The 19,381-nt window shown below is 39.3% G+C and overlaps 1 protein-coding gene across 1 annotated transcript in view; it reads right to left on the reverse strand.

Annotated features, from left to right (window-relative positions):
- IFIH1 (interferon induced with helicase C domain 1) overlaps positions 1–19,213 on the reverse strand; it is a 29,599-nt gene extending 10,386 nt beyond the window's left edge. The window contains exons 1-6 of the mRNA XM_075093316.1: positions 17,194–19,213; positions 15,300–15,456; positions 12,891–13,067; positions 7,616–7,696; positions 4,005–4,225; positions 2,923–3,133 (exon numbers count right to left, since the gene is read on the reverse strand). Coding sequence (XP_074949417.1) covers positions 2,923–3,133; positions 4,005–4,225; positions 7,616–7,696; positions 12,891–13,067; positions 15,300–15,456; positions 17,194–17,643 — 1,297 coding nt within the window. The 5' untranslated portion in view covers positions 17,644–19,213. The remainder of the gene's footprint in view (positions 1–2,922; positions 3,134–4,004; positions 4,226–7,615; positions 7,697–12,890; positions 13,068–15,299; positions 15,457–17,193) is intronic.
- Between the last annotated feature and the right edge of the window lie 168 nt (positions 19,214–19,381).

Below are 19,381 nucleotides of genomic sequence, written 5' to 3' on the forward strand. Positions count from 1 at the left end.
ATTTGTATTGTTGGAGGAAGGCGTGGATCAACGCCTTTAATGGACTTCGGAATCTTTGCTGCAGTCCTGATGCGTCAAGTAGTTTTACATTTCATGTAATGTAAAAAGCTATTTTTTTCTATTTTTGCAAAACCAATCTGGTATAAAGAATTTCAGAAAGATATTTTTAATAACCAGTGATAAGAATGTATCATAGTTTAACTCAATCCTATCTTTTATATCCACAACTGTATCTGGCAAACTACATACTGTTTGTTTATGAGAAGATACATAACATGTTAGAAGCCTTTCAGACATTCTAGAAAGGCCTGTCCTGATCATAATAGGCTTCCATTTTATAGCAACACAGAGATTTCCTCCCTATTCGTGTCCAGTTAAAATATTTATATTACTTTATGGATGTGTCACTGGAAAGAACAAGCAGATGGTGGGAGCACTACCAATCACCTCTCTTTTTGTAGTGGAGGAAACTGGTGAAGACTCAGACAGGTATTATTATGTGCTTTTTAGTCAGATCGTATTTAAATGCAACAAGTAAAGTACTATACAATAAGGAAAATTAAGATGATTTTTTGTTTGTTTTAGATTTCTCACAAACATAGAAAACATCTCTTTAATCTATCTGCATGTGCAGCCAGTGACATATATGTCAAGGTTCTCATTTGAAAGACTCATGAACATGTCTTTCTTTCTCTAACAGTGAAAACTGTTTTACGGAGCTCCCACTCTTCCCCTAGCTGGCCAATAACTCTCTATTTCAACATTGTTTCCTACAATTTGACAAATGTTTGTGTAAATGACTGTAAAGCAGATCACTGAAATGATCAGGGTTAAACTCTTTATTTTTTCTTTTCTTTTTAACCCAGATAATTTCCATGGTCTTGTTTGTTTGTACATTAGCGTGCTGAAATTGTTGCATCACTACAAATGAGTTTGCAACAACTGGCAGCAGAATTTGGAAATTAACAGAGAGCTAGAACATCCTCAGTTGGCCTTTCTGCTGGAGAAAATATCATGTAACTTCATCGTTGAAAAACCTGAAGAAAGGTGGTGACTGAACAAGGGTAATTTTATTTAAAGACTACCACTAGGAAAGCAAAGAAGTGCTCCATGTCACTGGGGAAACCTGACTGTCTTCACAAAAGTGGTTCAGGAAGCCAGTTTGGACTGGAGTGATGTGGTTTCAAACCTACATTTCTATTTATTTCTAAGATTTCTACATATTGCAAGACTTCAGAAGCAGTGCTGGCAGTTTCTCAGATATTTTGCCAACATAAAATTACTGCCTTTGATTTTGACCATCATGTCTGTAATGCATATTCCTATCATTACTCAGGAAGAACCTAATCCACCAGAAGACTTCCTATTAAGGAAGCGCATAACAGATTCTAGGAAGTCCACACAGTGACTTCAGCCCTTGGTAAAGAGGGTAAATATTTGGTAAAATGCAACTAAGAGAGTCCCCTCCATTTCACTGAGGCTGGAATTCCATCTTACATATAATGCAGACCTCTGCGGAAACAGATGAAGAAAGTATGAACAGAAATTAGGAATAAAAAACTTGTAACTGATAGGATGGTTTATAGGCTGCAAGTTAATCAAGTCATAGCCATAAAAAATGGCTCTGTTCAGGCTTGCTTGGCTTTAGTCCAGCTGAACTTAGTAGTACAGGTGTAACAGCAAGGAAGCACAGCCCTGTTTGCAAGGCCACCTCAGTTCTGGAAAAAATATAGCTCCTTATGAAGGAAACTTCGCAAGGTGTGAAAACCATTCAAAAAACCAGTTGACTGCACAAGCTGTCTGGGACTTAGCCCAATTCTAACCAGGTCAGCAGTTTCCGTAGAAATGTCCAGATGCCTCTATATGGCATTCCCAAATGATTCAGATTTGTGAGGGTTTATTAACCTAGGTGCAGTGGAAAGGATGTAAGTATAAGAAAATCTCTAGTGTTCTGCCTAGGTTAACAAAAAGGCATTCTGAAGCAGGGGAGGCAATTCTGAGGTACCCAAGTGGCTCTGCAGCAGTTGGTTGGATCAAGCAGTTCTCCAGTCAGTACTAGGCACTGACAGACACAGACTGACCCCTCAGGTTTCTCTGCTGTCTCTCACACCAAGAGAAGTACTTCTTTTATCTCAGAACGATCATAGCTCTCCCCTCAGCTACATTCTGCCCCACCTAAAAAAAAAAGAGTTGACTGCAAGTAGATAGAGGGAGAAATTAACATCTCATAGCGGAAGGTCACTGCAGCCCAAATCCTGGAGCTGTAGTCATGGGCTGTTCCATTATTTGTACATCACTTTCTGATCTCCCATAGGTATCTGCCACTTTAGTATTCTGGGCAAACAATTTTATCTCATCTCATCTTGTATCTTTGTCTTCTTCAACTTCCCTCACATGTTGTAGGAGACCATTATATCTGCCAACCTAAGACAGGTACAGTTATAAGTAAAAGTATCTCTGTATGTTAGCAAAATGATAAAAGTTTAAAGAATGCAATGTTTATAACAGATTGGCTTTTACCTTGTGTTCCACTGTATTTCTCAAACTACCGACTACATTTGTGTTTGTGTAATTTTTTTCTCACCCTGTTTATGGCTTCTATCCAGTATAACTCAATACTCTACCAAGCTTGGAAAGTGGAACCAGTACAGCTGCATTTGCATGGAGTTGTGCTTGTGCTAGATAGAATAAGAAGTGTAACAAATATTTAGTACAAATGAACTGTAGAAGTCTAATTTGGCTAGAAAAAATTGCATGCTCATTAACTAAGATCTGGTTTTGACTCTCAGCTTGCATTTATAAAACCAGTCAACTGAAAAAAAAACATTAACTACTGAATGTGGCACATTTTTACCCTGCAGTTTTCCAGAAGAGAGACACACTGTTAGCCCTTATGTAAAAATTTCAGCATTAAAAACTTGCCTGATAAGTGGACACCTTCTTCATCTTCTTCGGCTGCATTTAACAGTGAATTCTCAAGGATCTGTGCTGTACTGATGATGACATCATTTCTTCTGACAACTTCAGGAAATGAGATTTTCAGCTGAGAATCACCGCTTAAACCAGTAACTTGATACCAACGCTTCAGGAATGGATTAAATTCCTTTCGTAAATGCTGTTCTACCAACGGTACCTGAATAGAAGTTTCCAGAGAATTTAAACCAGAGCATACATAGGATTAAAAATACGTGCCAGTTTGCCAGAAATGGTGTTAGATGAACACACACACTTTGTGTAAAATACACTTTTTTAAAAAAGCAAACATCCCCTTATTCACTGCAGGGTAGATTTATAAAAAAAACCCACCAAACACAAAAACCAAAACCGAGCACTAAAAATCCCCAAACCACCCCTCCCCTCCAGCTGCTCCTATGAAACCTTTTTGTCCCAAGAGTTTTGGCTTAACTGTGCCTTAGAGAGAACAAACAAACCATGCATGCTCTGGCTCTTTAATTGAGCTTATAACACGCTATCAATCTTATTCTTATAGGAGGAGATTGGTATCTTTTGTTCTTTTAATAGAATTCTTAAATGTATTTCTATATTTTAGTATTACAGCAGAGGATTACTTTATATTGTATGTGCTAAATTTAATTGTAAAAATTACAGCAATTATCAGAAAATCTGACAGAATATTCCCTAACTACTGTGAGACTCATTAGGTGGCCTTCATTACCAAACTTCCAAACACAGAATGTGAAAAATATTTTTATTTTTAAAAATATTATTTTAATTCTATTCATTCTGACATGAAATTATACCTTTTCCAGTAATGTGGTCGTTAAAGCACATCTAAATTTGCACTTGCACTGGGGTAAACTAAAATCATTCATGTTTGTACCATGATGATGGTGCAATGGAGATTATAGTCTAGAGCTGTATGCCTTTAAACATAGCTACACCTGGAGAAGCTGAGAAATGTGTTTATATGCATTTTACAAGTTCTACATTAACAGTGCATGAGGTGTGAAAAATACCATTTTTTAAAAAATGGATCAACATACCTTATTAACAAGTACTATAACTTTTCCAGGCTCTGATGCTCTTTTCTTCTTATCCAAGTGATCTTTGGTAATGTAAATAGCCACTCTGGTTTTACCACTGCCTGTAGGGAGGCATATTATAATATTCTCCCCATTCAGTGCTGGCCTTGCAACCTCCATCTGGTAATCTCTCAGGATCAGATCAGGCTCAGGTGAAGCTCTGCTCTCCATTTCATCTTCATCTAGAGGTACAAAGGAATGTAAGTATCAAACAGAAGGCATGGAACATTTATCAGAATATTGAACAAATGTCACAGGGAAAAATATTAATTTACTATCAGAAGCACCTTCTGAATAAACAGAAACAGGGCATATTAGCACAGGCAGTGCTGCTCTGCGGACCTGTGCAACTCTGGGTCAGAACTGCTTACATCCAGGAACCAACCAGGGTAGGTGGAATAAGCCACAGTATGTCTTCACCCATCTATGTTGACATGACTATTATTATGTATGAATTCAAATGACGCAGTTCAGTAGCACTGGGACCAACACAGGTTGTGTTCAGAGCTGCAGTATTTATAATGTAGCCAATCCTATGTGATACTCTCTTTCATCAGTACTGAAATTTATTTGATTGCAAGTGAGCTACCTTTTTAAATACTTCCCAGACGATGAAAAAAAACGATGGAGCCATAGAAAGAAAGAGATAGGGACCACTTAAAAAACGATGATGAGAGTTATAAAGACCAAATAGATAAGAAAATTCAATTGCCCATACAAGATAGAGCTAACTGCAGAATGTATCACACCTATTCATGGTAGATTGTGCTGCTTCCAGACTGACTCATACATAATGCAGTTGAGCTGTTCACTAAAAAGCCATATACGTTTGCCACCTCAATGCCAGAACCTTCGATCTATGGCTCACAAGGGAAACAAACAATGTTGAAAAGTTAAAAGTGGAAAAATGCTGCTGCATTATTTCAGGAGCAAGAAAAACATATCAAGTCTCTTGAGTTTACATATCTTTAGTTAATATATATAATTTCTGATTTCCATCAGAAGGATTTATTTCAATGGAGTTTAGGGCTTGTTTTTTTTTTTTTTGTCCTACAGACATGTTTAAATCATGCTCCAAACTTTAACTGTCCTCAGTAAAGAAAAGGCACAAATTCATTCTACTAGAATACAAATGAGGAGAAAAACCCTACAGTTTTATTTCCTGATGATATCATTAAATGAAGAATCATGAGAATTTTATTATCACTGATACATTACACACAAAATAAGTGTATTTTTCTAGTATCCCTGATTCCATTAAATAAAATTAAACTAACAAAAAGTAATGAAGCTTGATAAAATACTGCTGATGGAAACATCCAAATGCCATTAAGTGTTTTTTGCTTGTTTTGCCTTTTAGTGTGAGTGCAGTACTACCTGGACCACACCGGGAAATTCACACCAGAGAGTACTTGCTGGTACTTATCTGACTTCTACTACTCTCTTTTGAGGAAGAACGTTGTTTGCTTTCTGGTTGGCTAAATTCAGTAGTTCAATGATATTGAAACTAGCACTTTATCACCCATCTGTTTGGTTAAATTTCAGTTCCTTAACATCCTCAATTAACTGTCCAGGCCTAAAAAATATTTAACTTAGCCCTCTCCTAGCCCCCTCAGCCCCTTTTTAGATAAAGGCTAATACAGGAGTCTTTTCACAGGATATGATTCCATTATAGAATTTTTGTCGTGCACAGTGTAACTTCACAGAAGTTGTCTGCCTTTGTACAAGGGACATATGAATTGCTGCTCTGGGTTAAAAGAAACATAATAATTTTTCTTCTATTGTCCTAATTCCACCGTTTTTCTTAGATGTAAAATGATCCTTGCACAGAAAACTGCAACTAAGTACACATGATTCTCTGCATTAAAATCCAAATCATGTCAGTGCATTAAGATACAACAGCCTTACTGTAAAATTTCAAATTATAAAATCCATAAATATCACAAAGTCCATCTGTATCTCCTTAGCTTTTTTTCTCATAGTTGCTCTCACTGAGTTTACTAGCATGATTAAAAAGCATGAATGTTTTTTAAAAGATTTTAACTAGTTGTTTTTAAAGCCCACGTGTAAACAGAACATATAGCAAGTAAACATTGGGAAAAAAAATCTGTTCTGCATTCTTCACATAACTGTAGTGATTTTTTTTTTTTTTTTTCTGCTGGACTACTGGACATAGCCAATGCCCACTTCACTTAATGGGAGATTTTTCAGGAATCTTAACAGATCGGGCCATACATATATATGTGCTACCACATACCAGTAGCCTGTATCAGCCTGACCAACTGATACAGTGTGACTGTCCACAGACCAGAGAATTTTCTGTGCCCAGACATTTCATGTGATACAGTGAGGAAAAAAATACAATGTGACTGATGAGTCACCTCAGTTGATGCAGAAGTGCAAAGTATATTCTTCAGAGTTAGCAATACATAGACTAAAATCCTAGCTATAGGGTAGCAATTTAGATATGAGATATCCTGAATTTTCTGTGTATTTACAAAATACTTGGACTTTAATATTTAAAAAGCTTGAAACTATTTTAAAAGCATTTATATTAAAAACTTCGGAGGCTTATAATATATAACATTTACATTGACTTTAATGATCTAATACGAGTTTTATTGGACAGAGCTGGCCTGAAAGGTACCCAGATTGTTTCTAGCTCTTCCACAAGACACAGTCCCAGCACAAACTTTATAAAGGCTAGATTCCAAAAAGTAACTGGTTCCACTTGAATTCTGTGTAGGCAAAACCAGGCTGTTCACCATAGTGGACAGCTGCAAGTTTGTTCTGCCTAAGGTCTAAGATTAAAAACAAAAAAAAAAAAAGAAAAAAAATTGGGACGTCTTTTACAACAGCAGTGTTTAATTGGGCTCAGAGTATATACATAGCAAGTTCATATCTGTCTGCAAAGTATTATGTAAACACAGTTTAATATTTATTTTAAAACTATATTTAGGACTTGCACATATGTTTACATGTGAGATTTGCAAAGGTCTTCAGATAGTAACCTCCATTGATTAGGTTGCTTTTACAAACAGGGCTACTAAATTACTTAAGTCCAAGGTAGACCTTCATTACTGTTCTGCAGGTACCCTGGAAATGTTTCTCCTCACCCTTAGATGCCTCTAAAGCATGTCCCATTCCCTCTCATTTACCCTATGCAGGGGCCAGGCACAATCTAGCTCCTCTTTGAGAGCAAAAGAAGCACATATATGCACAGCATTATGAATATCTGTAGAGGTGACTGCACTGGATGACTTCTGGAAGTCCCTTCCAGGCTCTGTGATTCTACCATTCTGCATCACTGACCATTTTGTATGACGACAATGTCTAGAGACCTATTCAGATGATCTCAGTAAACCAGTTCTTTTGGCGCTGGGACTTAAGTCCAGACCCATAAAAGCGGCATCTGTTTTCCAACAGAATAAAAGGAAGTCTGGCTTATCTAAATACTGTGAACTGGAGTTCACAGTGAAAGCCTTCCATTGATTTTTGTGCTAGCCCATTCACAGAATGCTTACTCTCCAGGGGTTATCTTGCAATTATTAAACAATGCAAGGGAAACATACCTGAATGACTGCTTGTGCAGCTCTGTCCCAGGTTTTCATTCAAGTTACTGACACTTTCACCTCCGATGGAGACATCTGACTCTAAATGAAAAACACAAACAAATGTAGTATAGTATATTCGCTATACAAATATAAATAGCAAAAGCATATTGTTTGCTCTCTCCCTAGAGTTGTTAAAATAGGCTAGACAAATATCTGGCAGGGATGGCTGACATATAATTTCCTTTATTAAACTTTTTCTTAGGTAAAGAAAAAACTGTGAACAACTGAATTCATTTTCTTGTGGAAGAAAATATGGAACAGAAGATGAAAATCCAAAACATATCAGAGGCAAGGCAATGTGGGTCATGACTTATTGTTGTCAGGCACCTATGTGCTGTTTGCTTGAAAGCAAAGGTCCAGACATGACCGCCTGCATGATCCCCTCTAGTTCTATTTTACTGTATCTTATCAGAGGGGTGAAGAGCAAAAAAAAAAAAAAAAGGAAAAAAAAAAGAAAAACGTGCTGGTCTACTGGATAGAGAGTGCTGCTGGCAAACTGAAGGCATTCTCTTTTACTCCCTGTAAGCCATGCAAGTTACATCTATAGGAGAAGAAAATCAAAACCAGAACTGTGATTTTTGTAAAAAAAAAGAAGAAAAAAAGGTTTATTAATGTAACATGTGAAGAGTAAACAATAGTTCCCAGATAAATAAAAGCAGAGAGGAATTATTAAATTTTCCAAACTGTTTGCAAGTAAAAGCAGAGACGGACAATCCCGTTACACCCCATAGAAGACTTGGACACTGCCACAGAAATCTGGCAGGTTTACTGCAGATACTCTAATGTTAAGCTCCCCCTCTGCTGGACAATCAATGTATTACACTGACTTTTTTTCAGTCACAATTGTAATTTCTACAGCTAGATTTTCCAAAACTCAGTCCTTTTAACATCTAAAGAGACAGTTCTTCTGGAAAATTCTGCTGCGAACAGCCTCACCCTACACTGTAAGCTTACCTGCAGCAGTCTGAGCTCACAGTGTGCATAAGAAAACAGTCAGAATAATAGCATTGACCTATGTTTTGGTTAATTAGTTAGTGAACTTGTGCCCTATCAAATTTTTTGTATTTTTTTTCCAGTGAATATCCCATTATAGTCCACATACATATTGCCCCCAACAAATAATTCATAAAGCAAAATAGATGCTGTGAATGAGAGCTTAGAACTGAACAGAAGTTACAGTGTCTTAGAATGGTGCTCCTGAATTATGCTCTACAAAATCTTGGTAAGTGAGGCAGAAATTACACCTAGTCTGCGTTCAGTAAAAATATGGAGCTTTGAGTTTCTTTTATGCAAGTTTTGCTGTCCTTGAAACGTGAATGAATAACAGAAACAAAACTGCTATTTCACAGAGCAAGTATGATAGACAACTGAAACGAAGTTACTTCAGCTACCGCTAGGAGTCAGGTTTTTAAGTCTTTATTTCTAATTGTTCTAACATAACTATGAAAAGTGATGTGAACATCTGTCTTGCTGTCCTACAGTTTTCGTAATTTACTCCACAGAGACCTCAGAATCTGATCTAATTATGAATCACCACCATCTGTAGGAAGTGTTATGACGGGCAAGGGCAATTGAGACTTGATGCACCTAAATTAAAAGCCTGGTCTTCTAGAAATCAATGCAAGCAACAGAAAGGCACTTAAAAATATAGATTCACAGCAGAAGCCCGATTTTTATTAAATGTCCCTATTATTGTAAAATAGCATGCATTTAATATCACAGTAAATGCAGCGGCATCCTAAAAAAGAAGAAAACCTTGGCAGCTATAATCCATGTTCAAAGACCTGCCACAAACTATTAAGTAACATTAGTGGGAATTCCAGCTATGAAGATGACACTACTATCTCTCATTTTCACTTTCTAGGAATCCATGCAGATAGAAAAGAGAGGACAAAATTAAAATTCTATTTATCTATTCCATGTGGTCTCCCATCTAAAACGACCTACTGAAAGATGTATACGTAGCAGAAAATATGCATTCACAAAGTGTTCTGTATGTAATTATCTGAATTACAATGTGCAGCATGCATTACAAAATAATTCTCAACAGAGAACATAAGTGAAGTGAAATGCAAAATACTCGTCTTCCAAATGAAAGGTGACTAGAATAATGTTCTCCTTTTTCAACTGTGGCAAGTTTCTTGAATTGTTTTAAAATAAAACAAACCCACTAAGCCTTTCCAAAATAATGAAGATAAAAGAGTTGATATTCTAACAGCTGTTTTCACCACTTTCACTAGTCTTCCCTTACAGTGCTATTTGCACACTGTAATGTGGCATATTCCACAAAAAGATTTTCAGCCACTTTGCACTGACCAATAAGACAATGGAATGCAACAAAAAAAGAGAAGTATCTCTGCAATATTAATTTTAAGAGTCTTTCTTTCCTGTCCTGTGCTACATATGTCACAAAATAAGTTTTGAACATCAGAAAATATAAATAAAGGACCAAAATATAAACAGGCTATTAAAACTGGTCCTACTTTCAAATTAGAGGGCAATTTTTCTAATCTGAAGCATTAGGGGACATTTTGTGAGACATTACTGAAATCTCCAGTTAATTAGTGTAATTATTTGTTCCTATCAACTTTTTTTTTAATGAAACAGGCCTTGAAAAACAGAGCTGCTATTTATTTAAATTGTTTTTTATCCAGGTAACTGTAGCCTTAATCCAAGTATTTAACTTTTGACCTTGCAAACATACTGGGTTTGTGTTGTTTTTCATGTGTGCAGTTTCTTATCTGTGTTTTTGCATGCACAGATTCTCTCTAGTTTTCTCTTAGGCTAAATGATTTATTTCTACTTTGTCTTTATGACCCTACTGCCCCCATACCTTCTGACTCCCTCTGTCTCAGCTACTCCAATAAAAGGCTAAGAGGGGGCTTTAGATACAGTGCAAAAGGCAGTAATTTCAAGTGACTTGAAAAATCTTCTTTCTCCTTGAAATTTGTCTTTCTCAATAAATGAAGGAATGGTGGGAGTGTTCTGCAAAACTGACAACACTTGAGAGCATCAATTTGCAAATTAGGTGGGTTCCCAGCCTACTTGGATTTAGAATCTGGGCTCCAGTTGTATTTTCAGCTGCCTGGTCTAAAAATACCATCTTATGAGATCATAAGAAAGGATGGAAATTGAAAAAGACTTCAGTGCAGTTAAGTCTGTGTGTACAAGTGCATAGAGATCAAAGCTTCCTGCACTCAAAGATGGCTGAATGTGAGCCGGTTCCTCTACAGCCATCTTCATGCAGCACTGTCTCCTGGCAAACCTTGCTATGTTGCATCTACATTGCTGGTTTAGTTCAACTCAAAAGTGCATGTTTACAGTGTATCTGTCAATTCTCCCCACTTTGGTTCATATCACAGAGGTGGTTTGGATCACAAGAAATGAACTCTGGTCCGCTGAAACCAAATGAGACGAGTTCCAAACCACTTGCAGGCATACAGCCCACACCAGGCTGAAGTCAATCTGAACCAAATTGCCAGAATTCAACTAATATGGTCCCCCTTAGCACCATTTCACTGAACAGAACTCAGCTGCACAAACTGCTAATACCCACTGTCTATTAATTTCAGTACAGTTCAGTGCTGAGGAGACCATAGTTTTCAGGCTAGAATTAGCTTGTGACAAGCTAGTTAATAGCCAACAGATCCAGTTATCTGTAACCTTCAACCTGACAAGAGTTGGGTAAAAGATCAGGCTAACAGCAATGAAAACCTGCCCTCAGTGAGGCTACGATTAAGAGCCTTAGCCTTGCCCTGAAAGTATCCTAACTAAGAGTCAGGATAACTCAGTCTGATCCATTCTGAATCATCATTAAATATTTGGCACCTCTTCTTTGTACCGCCAAATTATGTTCTAATCCAGGAAAACCAAGTTGATAATTTTTGTAATAATTTTTTCTACAAAACATTGTGATATGCTGTTAATACCACGCTAAATGAGAAATAGGCTACTACTGTTGCACACTGAAAGGCTGCAGATTTCAGAGCCAATCTTTTTTTAATTTATTCATGTTTGATAAAAAAAGAGCAGGCTTAACTGTCTTACTCCTTTGGCTGAGTAAGCCCACTAAAATAATTTCAGGCAGGAATTATCTCAGTTGTAACTATTGTTTGAGCTCCATCTGAACTTGTAACACGTATGAATGGTTCCTTAATCATATAGCATACGTTTGAATCATTGGTTCCCAGCTGTGTCTGGGAATTGTTGCTGGTAATTGCCGTTGCTCATAATCAACTCCCAAGGCATGTTTTTAAAAGTGGATTCACATGAACAACAGGCCACAAAAATTTCTAAAAGTCTGTACTAAAATCTGTACTTCTGAGCATGTGATGTAAGTGACAATGGTTGCCTGATGCTCTGTAAATATCAGTCGTTAAAATAAACAGAAAAATTAGTTGTTGGACAGCACTAAAGGACTTACCACAACCAAAAATGTTTTCCAATATAGAATTACCAGCCTTCTAGAAAGAAGTACTTAATACAGCTGCAGTTATAGCGGTACAGAAACATTCCTCTTGATTTAAACTTTGCTAACACTGGGAGGAGTTGTCAATGTAAACCTAATGCCTTCACTGGATAGCAGAAACCTACCATGAATAGGTCTGAAATAAAGTATTCCTTTAATAATTTTAATAATTTTAATTAAGAACATTAAGTATGTTTGAAAAAAACTAATTTCTTCACACAGTAAATTAAAAAACAATAATACAAAATTGTTTAAAGTGCTATTCAACAGGAAAGGAAGATCATAAATGTTGCTCAATTATAAGAAAATCAAGCAGCCCATAGTAGATAAAACATCATCACTACACCCCAGGATACAGAAAATGTCTACATGAAGGCTGCACAGGGTGTGCTACAGATTTTTTGGATGTTATCCTAAGCCATTCTGTACTGTGCTAGCAAGTTGGCTTCTGAGCCAGCTCTTACCTTTCAGATTAATTAGTTCAAGTATGACAACATATCCTTCTCCTAGAGCAACTCTTTGAGCTGAACAAATCTGTAGATCTGACCCTTAAAATTGCTACTGTTCTTAATTCACAGGAAGAAATGGAATTTACTGCTTCCAAAACATTTCCTTTTTCCATTCATTCCCTTCACCTTGACAGTACCATAGGCTCCTGAATTTTTGTGTAAGATGGGAGCTAATGCACTAAGAACGTTCTCTCAGTTACTTGCAGTTATTAAAGTTCAACTGGTACCAGCACAACTTACCAGTTATTGGACATACCTGAAACTACAGAATTCTTTCCAATAGATGTTTCCAATACACCGTTCTCACTGCTGAAACTCCTATTCAAATTTTCTTGCTGTTTCGAATCCTTCATTACAGCATATTCTGGTTGGCTTGTAACTTCTGTTTCTTCGTTTGTATTGTCCTCCACCCCATTCTGTCTATTCTCTGTTCCTAGAAAATACAAAGAAAATTCCATGGCACTATAAAACATTTGATTTCTTTTAGTGTGGAGCACAAAAAACACACTAACCTGTATTCATCATGCACATAATGGCATAACATGTGGTCTTGGTCTTTAAGTCAAGTTAGCATTATAGTTTGGAATTTTGATGTTTGTATAAATATTTATTAAGAAAGTTGTTGGTCACAAATCTCAAATACTTGCAGTCACTCTAAAGATCTGAAAATGGAATTTGTGGACCAGACCATGTTTCCTACCTTCTCAATTGCATTGGTCCTGTAAGCGCATACCTTCCATCAGGACTTCAAAACTTGCCCATAAAACAGAAAACCTGGGAGAACTTTCATGAAATATTTTTCCTCCTTCCACTTCTTTGTCTTATTTCAAATATGGAAATAATTTCACTTTGACTTCTCTGTTCTTTTATTATTATTAGACTCACGTAGGACTAGGCATGCTCCAAAGGGAAAAAATGCTGTTCCATAAATGAAAAATATTTTTTACAAAAACTGCATAAAACTGCATTCCAGGGTTTTCCAGATTTGGAACTCAATTACTCTGCAATTAGGAATTAAAGAAATTAATAGATTTAATTTATTTCAAGATTTTCTTTTATAAAGTTCTCAATTTCTATGTGTAGGTGTCTGCTAATAACAGCATATTTAACTGTAACAAATCATTGGGGATCAACTTGTAGTGATAAAATGTAGCACCACCAAGGTACCAAATGTACCTGTTCTTAGTGTTTCCTGCCTATGGCCTTGTATGAGTGGATGCTACAGCAATCATACACTTTATGTATCTACACATGTATAGGACTGTGTACATGGAAAAATTCTTATCCTCTGGTAAAAGCAACACAATTTATACTTTTTCTATTTACCTGTACAGCTTCTTTTAGGGCCTGCATTGCCCAAGATTACTGAGAAACCGTGGAATAAATGCATTAATTATTTCATCAAACAACTGAATTAAATATAAGTTTTACTCTATATGGTCTGTACCATACTGAAAATTCAGAAATGCAAAGTTTGAAAAGAACTGAAAATAAAAATATGAAAAGAATTTTAATAATTTGCCTATTTGCTAAATATTTATTATGTTGTTTACCTTACTGATAGCAAAGTAACGAAGTCAAGAATTTAAGCCTGACAAAGCAGCAACACAAAATGAAAATCAGGACCACAGTAGCTGCTGAGCTATTCCCAGCATCTGACTTTGACTTAGAACTGCCTTCTGAGGGTCTGACTTGGTTGGTCTTGTCCTGCAGACTGGAACACCCAACCGCCTTTGAACTGCACACTCAAATATGGCAGCGGCCTATCTGTGTTTGGCAGAAGACAGGCTGATTCCTGTCCTCAACTGGAAGAGACAGCTTCACATCCCTCTTATCCCAATCTTAACGCATTGTCCCATATGCAGCAACTAGAAGTACAGAGGCGTAGTTTTGGTGAGCTCCTCAAGCAAGAAGGCTGAACCAGTTAAAAGGGAAATCTGTTAAAAAACTTTAGTCTCAAAAATCTTCTAAAATGTATGTGGAACACAGTGAAAAATGACAGATAGAGTATTTGGGGGTTGCTTCCTTCTTCATACTGTAGAATCCAGGGGAGCACTGGGCTAATTTTACAATACCATAATCATTGTACAGGAATAAAAAATAACAGCCAAAAACCTATAGCTCTTTTAGCTTCATTTCTGTAAATAATCTCTTTACTAGTCTATTGTATTATTTATAGTAAGATTTATAGTGTCTTGTGACTTATGGAAGTCTTATCTGCAAGGAGACATACAGCAGTATACTTTAAAATGTCGCACATACTTGTAAACCATTCTATAAAGAAAACACTAACCCTTGTGTTGAAGGAGAAATCCAGAAAAGGTTTGTTTGTCCAACTCAATCTTAAGAATATTTTTTATGAATGATTATAAAAACAACACACCGAAAACCAGGGGGTTATAAAAGGTAAGGATTCAGTTTAATTACAACTACATACATATTATTGTATTTCTGATATTGCTTAATAAGGATTTTTAGTGATTAAGAATCTATTGAATAAGATGTTAAATAACTTGATTTTGAAATCCCGGGGCAAGTGAAAGCATTAGTCTCAGTGTCACAGCGAAATCAATACAGTGAGAGCCCTGCATTGTTCCCTAAGTAACTACATAAAAAAGAGATATTCAAAACCCACACATTAGTACTAGTGAAATAAGATGATCACCTCCTGTATTTCCACTTAAATCATCTGCAAGGCCTCCATGCTGGGTTTCACGCAGAGCGATCAAAAAAGGAGAGAACCAATCTTTCTTCTGCACTATTCTGCTCAACAGCTCCCTTGCACCATCTCTGTTCCCACGATTGTCAGTAACAGTGTGGATCTGGTGAAAATAAAAAACCCAAAACAATCCTGAAACAGACTTTGGAAATGGTTCAGGGAAGTTGGTAAGAATAGTATAGATACAAAAGCATTTCTCTGTCATCATTAAAACATAAAGAAATGAAGTAGGCCTCCCACTCATCAGAAGAGACTTACTGCAGTTTTGTGCAATGTCATACGGTTTCACATAGGATATATAAAACTTATGAGACCTGAAATTTAATTGGAGAGACTGCTAGTATTGGACAATGGTTATAATAATAACAACCACTATATAATAATAATTATTATTATTGTGGAATAATAATTGGTGTTCTCACTGGTTTAGTGAATAGCCAACCCTGATCAAGAAGTGATGTCATACAGCTTACCAGAGCTCAAACTTGATCTGTAACATGACCTCATATGTAAAATGGAACATTTCCCTTCTTAAACTCTGGCCTCATCGTCTCAGTTCCCGCTTACTGATAAAATAGCTAAGCCTCTAGAAAGTGGCTATTGCCCTCAAAGAAGCTATGGAAAAGCATCCCAAGGCTGTCACGAGCTGAACTTGACATGTGATCACATGAGGAACAAAATGACAATCCCAAAAGTAAAGCAGCCCGAGACAGGTATTTAGTCCTCAATGGCAATTTTGGAAGCTTGAGAACCACCCACCTGATATGCAAGAAAACAGGCAGGCATAGCCATGGGAACCCCTGACTGAGATTAAACATTAAGAAGAAGGGCATGGGAACTGGGAGCAGGACAGGTAAACAACACGGAATCTAGAAGTGCATTAAGAAAGCCTACACATTGTTGGGAGTTGAAACTGGCAGAATTGTGATGGGTAATGAGGGCTTAATGGAAATACCAGCAGTAAAAAGATGACCTGGGGGAACATGTGGACCCATTAACAGGGAATGGAGCTGGTAACGTCCCAAAAGGCTCCTGCCTCTGCCTGCTGTGTTACCATACTCGGCTCCCCATCCCTTAGGGTGCAGCTGGCCCTTACTGCTACCTGAGAGTCACCAAAATTATGTGTAGGATGAGCATTAAACTACCCAAAAAGTGGATTCAAAAGCTCAGAGTGAAAATATAATGCAGTTCAACCCTTAGTTGGCCAGTTATTCCCTTATTGCTATGGCAGGTATTATTTTAATTTCTTCTTCTAACACTGTTTCAGGGTATCCATTTTTTGGGCTTCCAAGTAAGTTTCACACTTGTCCAGGCATGTCGTTCTTAGCCAAATGGAGTAAACACTGGCAAATATTTTCACCAAAGGTTAACACTTGCTTTTTCTTGTCAAACTGGTATTTCTGCTCAGCTTCACTGTCTAGTATGATACTCCTTAGTGAACCTATGGCACAAAAAGGGAAGGAAAGTCTTGCTTTATTTTAGTTCAAGCATTCTCTAGGACTTTACAGGCCATGACTACTTCCTGGTATGGGTCAGGGGGCCAGAAGGCACTTAGTGATCTTCTGAGTCAGCGGCAAAACGGTAAAGCTGGCCATATTCCTTCCACTTAGACACCGGCTTAGCCTAACCCTCTGTTCACAGAGTTTTTCTTCCCCTGGTTCTTAGCCGGCATCCCACCTGCTGGCCCACTGCCAACATTCATTGGCTTACTTGGAGCACCACTTCTCTCCTCCCCTTTCGGTTTTGCACGTACAAGGCCATTTCCTGCTGGGGGTAATTGCGCCACAGGTCCCGCGGGTGGGCGGTGTCCGTGACACGGCCTGGCAGGCAGGTCACTTACCCGATCCAGGTCCTCGTCCTGGAAGATGCCCATCTGCAGGCACTTCTCGGCCACCTGCATGGTCTGCATTCTGTCCACCAGCGTGCTGTGGAGCAGCTGCACCAAGTGCACGCAGAGGTCGTGGTCGGCCTCCTCGGCCGGCGAGGGCAGCTGGCTGAGGCTGGGGTTCACGTAGCAGGCGGCCAGGCTGCATCCGCCGTGCTCCAGTGCCTGCAGGAACTCGTGGAACCAGCCGCACCCGCGGGGTCCCCGCTCCACGGCCCGCAACAGCTCCTCTGCCCCCTCTACCTCGCCCTGCTGCAGGGCCACCGCCCGCACCTTCTCCCTGTCCCCGGCGCTCAGCGAGGGCAGCCGGTCCAACACCGGCTGCACCCGGATGAACTGCTTCAGCCGCGGCCTGAAGCAGGAGATCATGTAGAGAAAGCGCTCGTCTCGGGACGCCTCTGCCATGGCTGCGCCGGCGGAGGGCACGGCGGGGTGTCCCGCAGGGCGGCGAGGGGCTCCGGAGGCGGGGGTCGGCTGGGTGGCAGCGAGAAGCCCGTGCCTGGTCGGGTCGGGTCGGGTCGGACCCCGTCCTGCTCCGTCCCCCGCCTGCCCCGCTTTATCCCTGCCGCGCCGCCGCTTTCGGTTTCGTTTGCGGGGGGCGGCGCGGGGCCGGCGCTGCGGGGAGGGGCACGGCTCCCTGCTGCTCCGAAACGCCGGGAAGGAGTCCTTTAACAGGAACCATGACTTTAAAACAAACAAACATCAGCTGAAGCGTGCCCTTCACTTTCCCGCGCACGAGTCTCTAGGGCCAGTCACCGGCGTGGCGGGTTTCGGCACTGGTGGCTTCCCAGGCGGGCGCCGACGGAGAACTGGGGCACTTGGGGAGTGGTAGCCCCCCGGGATCCCAGTGGTCAGCAGCCATCTGCAGAATATGCCTTTTTGCAGAATACCGACCCACAAAAGGCCATCAGGGAAGTAACGCCGGCTTGTATATTGTAATGGTTTACTTTGGGTACGTCTTAAAGAGAATTTTTTTTTGTGCCTTATTTTTTTTAAGGTGAAGAATTGCACCTTGCATACAGAGCAGGAGGTTGTGACACACGTGATAAACTTCCTAGAGGAGTTTGTTGGATAGCCTCTGAGATTGTTGGGGCAGTTCCTCCCTGAGATGTGGTTTCACCCATATGGTAGATGTCATTGAGCTTCAGGACCAGGCTTGGTTTCCACTGGGGGGTTTTTGGGAACCTCAGTGTGATTCTGAGGTAAGGCAACAGCCCTGACTCAGTTTCATGTTTTGTAGCAAAACGATAGAGCAGATAGCAAGCACCTGGATTACTGTGTTCGCTTTTGGACCTGGACAGTTCAAGAAAGAGTGGAAAATTGGAGAGGGTCCACTGGAGGGCCAACACAGCACTGGAGAGGTTGGCACGTGTTGGTAGGAACTGGGTGTATTCAGCCTAGAGAAGGCTCAGGGGACATCCAACCACAATTTTCCAACTCTGAAAAGTTGGATCCCTCTTCACAGGGGTCCACAGGATGAGGGGCAACTGGAATACATTTTTTCATGGGAAGTTCTGTCCAGGTATAAGAAAAAATATTCTCTACTGTATAAAAACAATTAGACACTGGAATGTAATGCCCAGAGAAGTAGTGGGAGTTTCCTCTTCCTTCTGTAGAACTTGTTTTACTTTCGTTTCATGGTTGTCCTTTCTGCTTAGCTCAGCTTTCACTCTTAGTTCATCATTACTTTTTTCATTACTGCTTTATGCAAGGTTCCTCTGAAAGAAAGTCTCAGGGCTTTTCCCCCTCACTACTTTTTCTTCTGTCTTCAGCACCTCATTTGGAGGACACGCCATTCTTGTCAGGCCTCAGGAGCCTGCAGGAGTTACTCGGGAGCAGTGTGGGTGGATAGGTTGTTTGTATGTTTGCTTTGTCTCCCAAGTTGTGTATGTAGCAATAGTAAATCAGGCCCAGTGTATTTATACCACAACAATCCTTTACGGGTTTCAAGAATTTGCAGACATTAAAAATGCACTTGTGAAAAAAAAAAAAAAAATCAGTGCTGCTTGGTTATTCTGGCTACTGCTGGGTTGCACCGGTGGTGGCTGAGCTCCCCGTCCCGTGATGATGCGCATATCCTCACTGCTACTCTCACTCCTCACAGGTTCTGCCATGTTTGCGGCCGTTGCCCCTTTCAGGCATG

The sequence above is a fragment of the Phalacrocorax aristotelis genome, chromosome 5, assembly GCF_949628215.1.
Source record: "Phalacrocorax aristotelis chromosome 5, bGulAri2.1, whole genome shotgun sequence".
Classification (NCBI taxonomy): domain Eukaryota; kingdom Metazoa; phylum Chordata; class Aves; order Suliformes; family Phalacrocoracidae; genus Phalacrocorax; species Phalacrocorax aristotelis.